Here is a 14,158-nt window from a genome sequence, read left to right as displayed (position 1 = left end):
TGAGTTAGCCTCATGTTGAGGAAACACAGAGTTTCCATCACTTCTGAGGACATTCATCTCCTGGAGACCGACTCAGACCCCAAACAGAACTCTGTCTTCACCCCAAACCAGGTCTTCTCATTTAACGGCTTACCTTAAGGCAGGGGTGTCCAACATGCGGCCTGTGGACCGAAACTGGCCCTCTGGAGGGTCCAAACCGGCCCGCGGTTTAAGTTATAAATTAGTAAAACTATAAATTTAAAATAATTTCTAGACCTCGACAAGTTGTTGTGAACCTGAAGTAAAATACTAGATTGTTCTTTGTTCTTTTGTCATTTTCGGTCTCATTTTTTAAATGTTTTGTCTTGTTTTTTCTGGTTTTTGTCTGATTTTTGTGTGACTTATCTCTAATTTTTGTCGTTTTCTGTCTTTTTTGTTGCTTTGTGTCCCGTTTTTATTGTTTTGTGTCTTTTTTTTGGTTGTTGTCTCTGTTTTGCTGCTTTGTAACTTTTTTGTCAAATTTTATGTCTTTTTGTTTTTCTGTCATATGTCTCAGTTTTTGTCATTTTTTTGGTCTGGTTTGTGTCGTTTATCCATGTTTATGTTTCTGTGTTCCTTTTTTGTCTAATTTTTGTGTCTCTTTTTTTGTGTGACTAAGATGAGTGTGTCTTGTTTCTGCCTTAAGGGGACCTGCTTTATCCAGGCAGGTCCTCACAGGCACAGATAAACAGCTTATGTCCACACACACACCAGGTAAATCCGTCCTTTCATGCAGGTAAATCACCTGTCCATTAAAACACACTTTAACCACCTCTAGCAGCCAGCCAGGTGTGTTTGTCTCCATACCTGTAAAGTGACATCACAGGACTGAGGTGTTTCTGTCAAAGTCATCATTTAGTTAAATAAAGAAAATAGTTTCCTTTTCTGAACTGCAGCAGCAAAATAAAAGTTGATCCAGTCAACGTCTATTGTTTCACCACCTTTGATTTCAAAATAAAAGTCTTGTTCTGTACACAGTTGTTTTAGGGTTGACAACATTAGTGGTAAGCGCATAAAAGAGTTAAAGAATCATCTGAATGACTATCATGACTCCACACATTAGGTAAATCACAACTTTGCATGGAGGCTCAAGCCAAAACCTGTAAACAAATGAGATGTGTGCAAATGACTGAGGAGCTGAAATATATCTGCGCTAAAGCTGCTTTTATGAGCTTTAAAATGATTGGTATGTTTCAAGAGGTAGATAAGAGCTTCTGCCTTTCTTTAGGTCATATTTCTGACATTATATCTCAGTATAGATGCCGTAATCAAGTTTTATTTAACAGTTGATTCAATCAGAGTCATGACATACTAAGAATCATGCTAATTACTGACGTCCTTTCACTGATAAAACACACTTTAGGGTCCTTTATTTCAGACAAACGTAGACAAAAGCACTCATTTTTAGCTGTAGGCTATCTGTATGTGGCTAATTATCTTCAGATAAAAAATAACCCAAACTAGCATAAATAAGCATAACAATAGATAAAGTGTGAAACATCAGCGGGTCCCTGTACTGGACTGTCTCCGTATTACCATAATGAGGAAAATATCCAGGACTAGGGTTGCCACCTTTCAGAAATGAAAATAAAGGACGCCCACCACGACTCCTCGGGGCCACAGTTCAGTGAAACTGAAAAGATATTCACAGATTCAGACTTCCAGCATCAATAACTCATTAGACATACATTGTTAAAACATAAACGATGCTTCTTTCCCATTGTTGTAAGGCAGACAATGTGCTACAAGCCCAGTTTAATCAAAGTAGCTGTCTATCAAGCTGCAGGAATAACACTGGTGTCAACTGGAGCCAGTTGAAGGCTGCAGTGATTCTGGTGGCAGTACAGTGGATCAGAGTGAGGTTATTGAGTATTTGTGTCTCTCTTCGCTGTTGCAGGCGGTCCCTGTTCACAGCCGGCTGCTCATAGACACCAATGTTATTTCTGCAACTTGAAAGACAGGTACTGTTGATAAAACTGGGCTTGTAGCACAACATCTGCCTTACAACGATGGGAAAGAGACATCGTTTATGTTTTACAACCTATATCTAATGAGTTATTGATGCTGGAAGTCTGAATCTGTGAATATCTTTCCATCTTTACCAAACTCGGGGCCACAACCACCCAAGGAGTGGTTTATTTAATTTAGAAAACAACATTTAGCCATACTTAAAGCTTTAAGTGCTTTATTAAGACAGAACTAAGAGTTCTGTGTTGTTTTATGATCACAGGTTCTGTCTAAAAAGATGTGGCATCATTTTAAACAGTGAAACCAAACTAATAAAATGTAATGACCGACCAGTGTGGAATACTGGATTCTGCAAAATAATATTCAAAAAATAAAGCATTCAAAATACTATTAAACAACTTAGGCATTTATTGAGTCCCTAAAATCCTGTAGAGTCTACGGCCACATCAGTCTGACTATAATCATCGTCTGGTAAATCCACAACCATGTACTGATGTCTCTTACCAAAGGGACTTCAGGAGATGATTAGATGATGATAAACTGTGACCTGCTGGTTGGTTCTCTCTGTTCTCATGCTTCTTACATGTTGGTCTCCTGATGCTGCCTTACTTCAGTCTATGAGCAACAGAAAACACCGTTTGCCCAGTACCTATTGTCAGGGTTCCAGTCTTCCAGTCTGTGCTTTTGAAAACGTTTTTGCTTCTTTGGACGTGGTGGAGTTTTGGGTGTAGACATTTTTAAACACGTGGGAGCAGCATCGTCTGTAACCAGGAAACCAGAGACAGGACCGGCAAACAGACCTGCTGGACCTCGCATCGGGTCCTCGCTACATAGGTCTAAAGAAGATGAAACTGGCTGCCCTTAATATTTCCTGTTTTATTTAGTTTGTTATGCAGTTTTGATGCGTGTGACAGACGTGTATGGGACATTTATGAAAATACGGAACAATTAGCATCCCGTATTAAATCAATACAGGACGCTACAATTAATTGTCAAATAAAGGACGATTCCGTATTTTAAGGGACGGGTGGCAACCCTATCCAGGACAGACTATTAGCTAACGATGCTAACTGTCAGTGTTGGAAGTACTGATCAGTTAGCATATGAAGCTAGTTAGCTTGATGCGTTTGTAGCTTACATTAGGGCATATAAACAACCAGTTTACTATGAATGTACATAATAAGTTTTAACGTTTGTACTTTAAAATCACATTTCTCTTTTAAATTAAAACTCTATTTTAGCTGTTGAGTCACTTCGGCTAGCTACTGATGCTAACCTATGGTACTGCTAACAGACATTAAGCTAGTTAGCAGGAAATGTTTATAGCTAACACGGGTAGAAAACTGTTTAATATGGAAGTACATAATAAGCTTCTTCAACAATAGGAAAATGTCAGAATTATGTTTTATTGATGGAACTTTTAAACTATGTTCTATTTTTAAATGAACAGCTCTCTCTGAATGAGCACAAACTGCTCAGTAGCCTGTTAGCTAGTTAGCCTAACGTATTAGCAGCTTGGACTGGAGCAGATAACCAACCTGGTTAATATTAGAGCTTTATATGCTAACAACAAAAGGTTGGATTTACGTTTTAATGTTGGTACTTTTAAATCACATTTCTCTTTTAAACTTAAAACTGTTTTAAATGAAGACAAGCTGCTGAGTCACCTCGGCTAGCTAATGATGCTAACTCGTGGTACTGCTGACACATATTAAGCTAGTTAGCCAGAAATGTCTGAAGCTGACATTTGAGGAAGAAAAACCTATTTATTTTTATGTTTCATTGGTGGATTTCTACTTTTAAATGAACTACTCTCTCTGAATGAGCTCAAACTGCTCAGTAGCCTGTAGTTAGCCTGACATGTTAGCAGCTTACAGTGGAACAGATAAACAACCTGTTTAATACAGAATATGTACTTTATTTCTCTCTTTAGTTTCGTTCTGCCTTTTGATTCTTCTTTCTTTACAGCTTCACTGCATTCTTTCGTCTTTTTCTGCTTTTCTAAAACTCTGCTCTCTCGTTCTTTGAAAAACATTTTTCTCTCTTCTTTCCCTTCATTTGTTCCTTTGTTCTACTCCTGAGGTCTGACACCGTCCCCATGACAACAGCCAATCAGTGCTTCTGTCTGCCTGCCAGGTGTGTTCAGGTGTCTTTCAGGACCCTGATTGCTACATTCACTGTCACTCAGGTGTGTAGACTCGGCGACCGGCAGGTGAGCTGGTTCTCAGGAATCAGAGCAGAATTAATCACCAGGAGCCTGAAGAAGCAGAAAAACCTCAAAACAGAGTTCAGCTGAAGTTAAAGCTGAGATATACCTGGATTGTTCCAGAACTGGAGGACGTTTTACATCCCATAATCCACGTGTTAAACCCTAAAACATGCAGCAGTGTGTAAATGTTCTTGTCCTGAGACCAAACCTATAAAAACTAGGAGAAAAGAATGTTTAAAATGTTTTAAATCCCAAACAAGTCTGGAGTTCCCCTAAAATCCCATTTTTCTCCTGTCCACTCCCTGATGACCATCTCTGATAAAACAGTTCACATTTAAATCTCCTTTTTATGCTTTTATTTTTTCATTCATGTCTCTGTAACTGTGGGAACATTTTTAATCAACATAATATTTTAAATAATCATTATTATACATGCAACGTGTCCCACAGCATGTTGGTAGAACCTGCTGATGACAGTTTTGTCATTTTGTGTCTTTTTTGTTGCTTTGTGTCTTCTAGAATGACACCACCACCACACACACACACACACACACACACACACACACACACACACACACACACACACACACACACACACACATATACCTACCTATATGCCTGCTGTATGTTTGTGTGATTTATTTTCTCCATCAGGTGTCAGAAAATCATAAATATCTGATTTTATTCAGTCAGCAGTTAAATATCTCAAATATATTCATTTAACTATCAGGTATCCTCCAACCCTGTACTGATTCTAATCAACTAAACTGTATTTGATCAGTTTTCTTTTAAATCCTGATGATTTAAAACTTCTCTGTTTTAGTTTTGCAGCACTTTTTACCTGGATTCTGAAAATTGCTTCAGAAATAATAATTATTCTGAATAAAATGAATTAGATCTGAGAAATGTGTCACATCTTAACATTTAAAAGGCCGAAGCTAACAAACATTTGGTATTTTTGCCTAAAAATACTTTAAAAACTGTCAATTGTCCATTAATGGTTAAAAATGCACCAAAAAAGGAAATTGAAAAGAAGAAATATGAACAGCTGATAAAGGCTCTTATAATAAAAATCTGATGTTTATTTCAGTATTTAGTGTGTTTTTATTTCTCTTTATGCTGCTGCAGGTAGAAACACATTTGAATGTGGATTAGTGGATTTGAATAAAACTTTTCCATCTGTTTTCCATTTTAACCGACAGTAAACAGAAAGTGAAACCTGCAGGACGAAGCCGAAACTCCTCGTTTCCACATTAAACCTGGTTTCATTTCACTGTAATTCAACTTTCACTGCTGAGAAAAACCCGAAATTAAACCTCTTTCTGAACACTAAACTCATTTTTAGTGTAAAACTTGTGAACCTTGATTCAATAAAACGTGTTAAAATCCAAAATTACTTTAAACATGAGCGTCTGTTTGGCTGCTGAGGGTGAAATAAGCAGAGAACAAATCAAAAAACTTCCTCACAGCGATGTAAAAACCGCTCCCTGATTTGCTGCCAGCAGTCAATAAAAGCTCAGACAGCAGTTTAATGGAAACCAGCAGCAGAAAATCATGAAATCAGTAACAAATCAGCAGATTAACGATCCTTTCAGTCCAAGATTTACTGTTTCTGTTTGGTTTTAAGCAACAGAAAGGTGATAACTCAGGATCTGTTGACAATTAATCTCTTATTATTATTTTCATTGAAAAAAATGCTTTTCTTTTGAAAAATAAGGACATTTTTAAGTAAGCCCAAACATCTAGAAGCTGCGAGTGTGTTTAATATTTAAACTGTGTTTCAGGGAGAACTAATCTGAAAAACAGGAGGAGGAAACATCTTGAAACCTGCTGGACAATGAGTCTGGACTTGGTTTCAGGTTTGAAAGCAGTCATGAGTTCTGGTTGGAGATCATGAAGCTCCTCAGAGGTCGTTGTCATGGTGCCCGTTGCTGCTAAACTCATTCAGGTCCTGGTGATGGTAGAAGCTTCAGGAGAAACCAGCCCGAAGTCCAGCTGGTTCCTCCTGAAGCTCCAACATCTAAAAGATGGTGCAAGAAGAACGTTCTCACATCAGCTCTGGTAGGAGGTCATGAACCTCCTCAGAGGTCGTTGTCATGGTGCCCGTTGCTGCTAAACTCCCACAATGCTCTCTGCTTTAACATGAACTGTAGTCTGAGTGACGCCTCCTCTGGTCTTTAAAGAGGGTAATCAGGTTCTACCAAACTCAAAAACTTGCCCCAAATGCCTTCAGATTGATCAAGAAAGACTCAAAATTGGTCTAAAATCTTTCAAGCTTTTTCATAATTTCTCTGAATTGTCAAAATTGACAAAGTCTTGTCTAAAACATCTCGACAGTCATCCAAAATGACTCAGATTTTTATCAAAAGTGGCTCAAAGCTTGTCCAAAGTGACTTAAAATTTGTCACAGAGACACAAAACGACCAAAACAAGACACAAAATGACAAAAAGAAGACAAAAAAACAACAAAAAAATTACAAAAATCCATTTCTAAACTCATCCAGATCCTGGTGATCATAGGAGCTTCAGGAGAAACCAGCCAGACTTTTCCAGAAACATCCTCCAGAGAAGTCTGGCTGGTTGTAACTGAAGCTCCTACAACTAAAAGGTGGTGTAGGAAGAACGTTCTCACTTCAGCTCTGGTTGGAGGTCATTAAGATCCTTAGAAGTCTTTGTGTCTCTGGATCATTTGAAGAAATTTCTACCCTGAACCCAGTCACACTCTGTTTGATGAACGTGAAGCAGCCGACCAATGACTGGACCAGAAAACCAATCATCATCGACTCTCTGCTGATGTCAGCGGCTCCACTGTGGGCATTTTAGACTTCAGCCTCTTAACGTAGACAAAGACTCAGAAACATCCTGAACCTTGAGTTTGGACCTTTAGGTGACATTTAGAGTCCATAAAGGTTCCAACAACACCGAGCGATTGTTCTGTTGTTGAGGCTCAGGTCAGTGAAAGTCGACGAGTGAAGCTGTAAAGGTCAAGATGGAGTCAAAGGCACAGGAAAACACACACACACACACACACACACACACACACACACACACACACACACACACTCGGCCTGGCGGTGAAATCTCTCTTGGACATGCTCGGTACCACTTCCTTTTCCTGCCATTAAATCATCAGAGCTGCCAGAGTCGGAACAACGTCAGAGAAAAACACATCTTCATGTTCCCAGAGTTTTCTCTCTGCATATAGTAATAGATGTTGGAGAAATACATTTTAAAATGAAGCTCTGGAAGGCTCAGGACTCTAATGGAGCACAGATCAGCCTACTGAGGACACTGGCTGGGGTGTTCATGGTGATCTTCAACCTCTAACTACAGCAAGTTGCAGTCCACCTGCCTCTAATCCACCGCCATCGTCCCCGAGCCCAAAAAGTCTGCCATCACAACCCTCGGTGACTACCGCCCACACCCCGGTCATTATGAAGAGCCTGGAGAGCATGATGCTGGAACACATCAACAGAAGATCTGGACAGATATCAGATCTACAGAGGATGCTGTCTCGGGTGAACTTCATACAGCCCTACCTCGCCTGGAGCAGACGGATACCTACGTCAGGATGCTCTTTATGCCTTCAACACTGTAATCCCCCATAAACTGGACTCTACACCACAGTATGTCCATGGATTATGGACCTTCTGACCAGCAGAATGTCAGGAAGGAGAACCTGACATCCAGAACCAGAACACTCGTCACCCTCTTCACCACGAACACCCTGATGAAGTTACCACGGCAGTAGGACTGATCAGGGACAACAACGAGACCTGGTCCAGGCAGGAGGTCCAACATCTGGTAGGATGATGAGCAGACAACGACCTGGTCCTCAATACCACCAAGACAAAGGAGGTCATCATAGATTTCAGGAGGACCAGGAGAGTCATGCAGTCCCCACTCCATATCAGCGGAGAAGATCTAGAGAGGACCTGACATGGATACTGGACACCTCCAACCTGGTGAAAGAAGCCCAGCAGAGGATGTTCTTCCTGAGGAAGCTGAAGCAGGCTGGTCTGGCCTCACAACTGCTCAGAAACTTCTACAGAAGCACCATGGAGAGCATCCTCTGCCAGGGCTGCACAGCTAAAGACAGAGAAGATCTGGCCCGGATGGTAAAGGTGGACCAGAGGATCGTGGGAGCTGAGCAGAGAAGATCATGGACCATCTGCATGGACATCAGCCACCCAGGACACTCCCTGTTTGTCCCACTGCCATCAGGGAGGAGATACCATCAAAACATGACTACAAGGATAAGGAGCAGCTTCTTCCTCAGAGCTGTAGCCTCCATCACACCTCCCTGCCTTTGCCCCGCCCACAAACAGCACAACCCAGAACTCTAAAACACTTGTCTGAGATTACCTATAGCTTGTTCAAAATTGTTCAAAAGGAGGCCAAAATGACAGAGAAATTGTTCAAAACTGCTCAAAGTTTGTCTAAAATGACATCCAACTTGTCCATAATTACTTGAAAATTGGTCCAAAATGTGTAAAAACTTGCTAGCTAAACTCCCACAATGCTCTCTGATTTAACCTCCTCTGGTCTGTACAGGATTAAACAGGAAGAGGCTCCACCTGGTGGAACAACCGGGAACTACAGCTGATCTGCATCTACTGATATCATGTCCTTTGTCTTCCACCCTAAAATTATTTAACAAGTCAAAAAACAGTCCAAACCCAAGTCAAGAACCAGGATAAAATCGGCCCAAAAGCTAATCTGAAACTACTCTTAAAGCAGACTAAACACGACTGAAACCCAGTCCAAAACTCATCCAAAACCAGTTTTAAATCAGCCCAAAAGCTACTTTCGGCTAGCATGTATGATTTAGCTCCGGTTGGAGGTCATCAACCTCCTCAGAAGTCTCTGTCATGGTGCCCCATTGCTGCTAAACTCATCCAGGTCCTGGTGATCGTATGACTAAAAGGTGGAGTAGGAAGAACTTTCTCACTTCAGCTCTGGTTGGAGGTCTTTAAACTCAGAAACTGATCAAACATCACCCCTTTCTCATTACGAAGCATCTCCAAAGAGTCTGTGCTGCAGAGCGGTTTGTCTTCCTACCAGAAAAGATAAAAACCTTTATCTAACGCCTGTAGGGGGCGCTGGAACAGGGCTCTGAGGCTGAATTATGACGTTAACTACCTGAATGTTTCTGTCAAAACGAAGCCTCGGGCGTGTCGGGTCAGGCTGAGATACCGGCTGAGCTTTGGTTGTTTTGTTCGTCAGCTGAGGCCCAAAAATTCCTCCGACGGACTCGACTTCCAGACAAAACATTCAGAGAGAAACCGACAAGAAGAACTGCAGCTCAGAGGAATAACAATGTCTGATGCTGTACAGAAGCAGCTCATTCTTCATTCACAGCACAAAAATCATCAAGAGAGTTTTAAAAGTCTGACAAGAAACGAGACAAAGGCGACGTCGCCAGCTTCTGTAGACTGAACCCAACAAATACTATTCATTATTCACTAATCTGTCAGTTACATGGTATTATTGATTCAAAGATTAGTTGTTTAGTTAAAAAAAACATCATAAAATTACCAAAACAAAGTGCTGAACTGAGAGGAAAGGAACAAATATCCCATGTAAAAAATACTCGGCACAGAAAAGCAGCAAGCTGTTTTTTAAAGACGCTAAAATCTAAAAAATATTTGGTTCTGATTCAAAATAATCATTAAACTTTGATCTCAGCCAATCCTCATTTATAGCTGCTGAATTTTAAACCACCGACATCAACCTGACAGGATGTACTCTATAGCTAACCTGATTAGCTGTTAGCTGTTCGCTGCTAGCTGTTAGTGCTAATGAAAGGTGAGAAAATGGCTTTTATAATTCTTTTTTTTTTTTAAATCCCAGAATATTCATTTTGCAAAGACAGAGGTTAGAAAAATCTGAAGATTTTTTGGGCAAGAGCAAGTTAATTTGGACCATTTTAGCTTCAGAAACAACAAGCATCAAATATTTTAATTATTAAAACTGACGGATTCATCATGAAACTGCTGTAAAAGTCAGAATGTTCATTTTAAATCAATAATCATAAAAAATCATCAATAATCATCAACAATTCATGTCTGTAGCTGCTCATGGTTTCATGGCTTCAGGTTTGAGCTGCTGATTATATTAGTAGCTGTTTTAAAATGCCACGGTTTACTTCAGCATTAGCTGCTGAATCAACTTGACGAGCAACTGGTTAGCTGGACGGATAAACAACATATGTCACTCATGTAAAGAGCTTTAAAAAGAAATATTCCAATATTTACTAATCAGAGCTTCTATGGCTAATTCTCACTGTTAGCTTAGCTTGTTGACGCTATGTTAGCCATATAGCTCATTAGTTAGCTGGTCTGTTTATCAGTAAATTAGCTCAGTTAATGTCGTTGTCGGGTCATGTTATGCTAATTTTGGTTGAACAGTTGTTTAGTGCTGCTGATTTGATGCTAGTTTTAGATGATGCTAGCTGGGTGCAGCTCAAACCTGCTAGTTAAATCTGAAACAACTAGTACTCATATAAAAGAGTTTTTAAAGAGATATTTCAGTCTTCACTAATCTGAGCCTCTATGGCTAATTCTAGCTGTTAGCTTAGTTTGTAAATGCTATGTTAGCCATGTAGCTGATCAGGTAGCTGGTTTGTCAGTAGGTTAGCTCAGTGAAGTTAATGCTTGGCTTCGTCAGCTGGTTTTGTATTAAGCGTGATTTAGCCATGCTAATGCTAACTTTGGTTTCTGCTAGCTAATATTTCTAGTTCCAACATGTCGACTGAATCTGACTCATCAGAAAATGTTTGTTAAAATTTTGTTGTCAGCAGGTTTTCCAACAGAAAACATTAACGTAGCAACAGTTTGAGTCAAAAACAGAATATTTTAATTAATTAATAGCGACATTTAAAGTTTGATTCATCTGTTGATGAAAAATTAAAAACTGATCAATCAATAGCTAGCTTCAGTGCTATGTTAGCTTTGGTTTTTTGAAAAACACACAAAAACCCCACAAAACATAGCTGTGAAACCCAACAGCAGATCTTTGAAACACTTTGTTTTAGCTACAATTCCCAACGTTTAGTTTTTTTTACTGATGGTCAAACAACAAACAAAGAATCTTTTAGCATTCAGCTCCTCGTTAATTTAACGTTTAAACGTAAAAAAAAGCTGCAATATGACAAAAAGTTGACCTCTTTAGAACATTCTGTTATCAGCCAACCTCAAAAAACATGGAAATGAACCTTCTTTCAGATGGAAAGCTCTGGTTTAATTAAATGAAGATTAATTCACGTAAACATCATTTAAAATATTGTAATTCTTTTATCTGTTGGACTCCAGCAGCTCCGTTTAAGGTGTTGCTGATTTTTTATCTAAGTTTTTCAGTTTCAGATGTAATTAAATCTGTTTGAATTAATTTGATTATTTTTCTTAAAATGCCTCATTTTACAGAAATGTTGGTTTAATTCCTGATTTTCTGGGTTCAATCAGCTGATAGACGTTGTTCTGAAACTTGTAAGCATGTCTACTTTATTTTTGAACATCAGTGATCACTTTACAGCTGATTTGTTCTTTTTGGTCTCTGTTGTTTTTTAAGTCATTTTCTGTGACATAAACTCATTTATTTCTATTTCTGTCACTTTTATCCAGCTCTTCATTGAGACAGTGTTTTTAATCTGTTTATACTTTCATATTTATTCCTTACAGTCACTGAATTATTTGGATTTTTCTTCTAACTAAACTCACTTCTGATGAGTCTTTTTCAAACATCTCAAGGATTCGTCTGTCAGTAATTCTGTGTTTATTAATTCTATTTATCATCAGAATCTTTTCTATTAACACTAAACCTTTCTGTTAAACTTTATTTTTCTTCTGACTCTAAACTTCTATCGGATCAATGCGGTGAAAAAAGCCTTTAATAAAGAGTAAATACTTAGTAAAGTATGTATCTATCTGTCTGTCCTCGTTGATAAAACATCATAAATTCACTAAAACTTGTTTCTCTAACGTCCACAAACAAACATCCAGTTTGAAAAGCAGCAAAATGACTTTTCTCTAAGTAAATATTTGACTTTGTTCCTAATTTCTGCTTTAAAACTGACATTAACCTGGAATAAATCATAAATAATTACCAGTCTGATGATTTCATTGATTTATTATTGATAATTGATCGGTTAAAGCTGCTGATAAACTCCTCCTTTATTCAACATGTTAAAGGTTTTATTGAATCATTCCTGAAGACTGAATATTTCTGCTACTTGTTTTACTTTTCTAATAAGTTTGGAAGCTTTTCACACTCTTATTTGTCATCTTTCTCTTCCCTGCTGCTCATGTTTTCTTGATTGTTTTGTTAATTTCTTCCCATTGATCCTGAGGCTCTGATCAGTTCTGATCAATAACTCTGGATGATCTTTATTAAAACCTGAACCAGCTGGTTCTGACTCACCCCAGGGTGCTGATGAATCCGTTCACGGACCCCTCGGCGTACAGAGAGACGATGTCTCCGATGTGGAGGAAGCTGGACGCGGAGTCCGACATGCTGCCGGTCCTGGAGCTGCTCAGCGGGGCGTCGGTGCAGCGGCGGCCGGACAGGAGGCTCCGTCCCCCGGCCTCAGGGCGTCAGAGAGCCGCTCAAAGTTCAGCCCGACTCCTGTCACATTCAGGTGGTGCGTTCAGGGACCCGCCGGGCGGACCCGGACGGACTCTCAGCAGGAGGCAGAACCGGTACTGGGACCGGGACCAGGGACCGTCCTGCAGGTTGGACCTTCTCCGGAGCTGCTCTCACTCCGCTCGGCTCGGTTCGGCTCGGCTCGGCTCCTCCCTCCGAACACCGCGGGTTAAAAGCAGGAAGTGAGCGGAGGTGTTGAGACCGACACATGAAAGCTGCTCCAACATGCCCACGGAGCATGCGCACTGCCCCCCGCAGAGCTCCTCCAACGAGCAACAAGTTCAGAGACACGAGACTCCAGAAGACACCTGAAGAAACGTGAAGACTCCTGAGGACACCTGAACTCATCTAAACATCTAAACACCTGAAACACAGGAACACAGCAACTCCATGTTTATAAAGTTCTACAGGTTCTGACCGGATCTCCAACATCAGAACTCTGAACCCTCATGAAGACCACAAAAACCATCAACCAGGAACCAAGAACCTTTGGTCCTGGTTTAGAACTAGTTCTGGACTAGGTTGTGGACTTAGTTCTGGACTTCATGTAGAATAGTTCTGGACCAGACTGGTCTGGATCTGTTTTTTGGCTGGTTTTGGTCTTTGGGTTTGAACCTTTAAGGATCTCGATTCCTCCACCATGACCCCGACCAGAGGAACCAGGTTCTCCAAGCTGAAGCTCCAGGGTTTGGCAGATCTTCCCCAGAACAGAACCTCTCAGGAGCAGAACCAAGTTGGAGTTTCCTGGAAGTCCACTTTAACAGTGAGTCGGTTCCGTAGATCCGTTTTATACGTTTTATGTCCTCAGTTCCATGAAGGTCATCAGGTTCACCTTCAGTCTGAGAAGGAAACGTTCTGTCTCCAGGAGCAGGTTTGAACTTCCTGATGGTTCTGGAGAGGAAAACCAGTCAAATAAATGCAGCAGAACCAGAGAACAGAGGAGCAGGCTGTTGGAGATCCATCCAGCACGGAGGAACATCTTCTACAGATGATGAGCAGAGTGGAGAAGAAACGTCTGGAAACAGGGAGATAGAAAACATCTACAGCATGAGGAGATGGTAGGAGCTCCAGGAGGAACCAACTGGAGGTTCTGGAAGATGTTTCTAGAAATGTCTTCAAGATCCTCCAGTTGGTTTCTCCTGAAGCTCCTACCATCACCAGGACCTGATGACTGAGAACGTCCACAGAAGGATGAGGAGACGACATTAGTTCAGAGTTTAAACGTCTGACATGGTGATAGAAAAACATCAAAACAAGGCGTCCAAAAATGAGGCAAAGCAACAAGAATGACAGAAAACTGCAAAAACTCAGGACACAAAACAG

At 40.3% G+C, this 14,158-nt stretch overlaps 1 protein-coding gene across 1 annotated transcript in view; it reads right to left on the bottom strand.

The window, feature by feature from the left end:
* Nucleotides 1–14,158, bottom strand: part of itpr3 (inositol 1,4,5-trisphosphate receptor, type 3) — a 93,662-nt gene extending 79,504 nt beyond the window's left edge. Inside the window, 1 exon segment of the mRNA XM_051950222.1 lies at nucleotides 12,614–14,158. Within this exon segment, the coding sequence (XP_051806182.1) occupies nucleotides 12,614–12,705 (92 nt within the window). The 5' untranslated portion in view covers nucleotides 12,706–14,158.

The sequence above is a fragment of the Acanthochromis polyacanthus genome, chromosome 6 (genome assembly GCF_021347895.1).
Source record: "Acanthochromis polyacanthus isolate Apoly-LR-REF ecotype Palm Island chromosome 6, KAUST_Apoly_ChrSc, whole genome shotgun sequence".
In the NCBI taxonomy this organism is placed as follows: Eukaryota; Metazoa; Chordata; class Actinopteri; family Pomacentridae; genus Acanthochromis; species Acanthochromis polyacanthus.
This window is presented reverse-complemented; position numbering and strand designations above follow the sequence as displayed.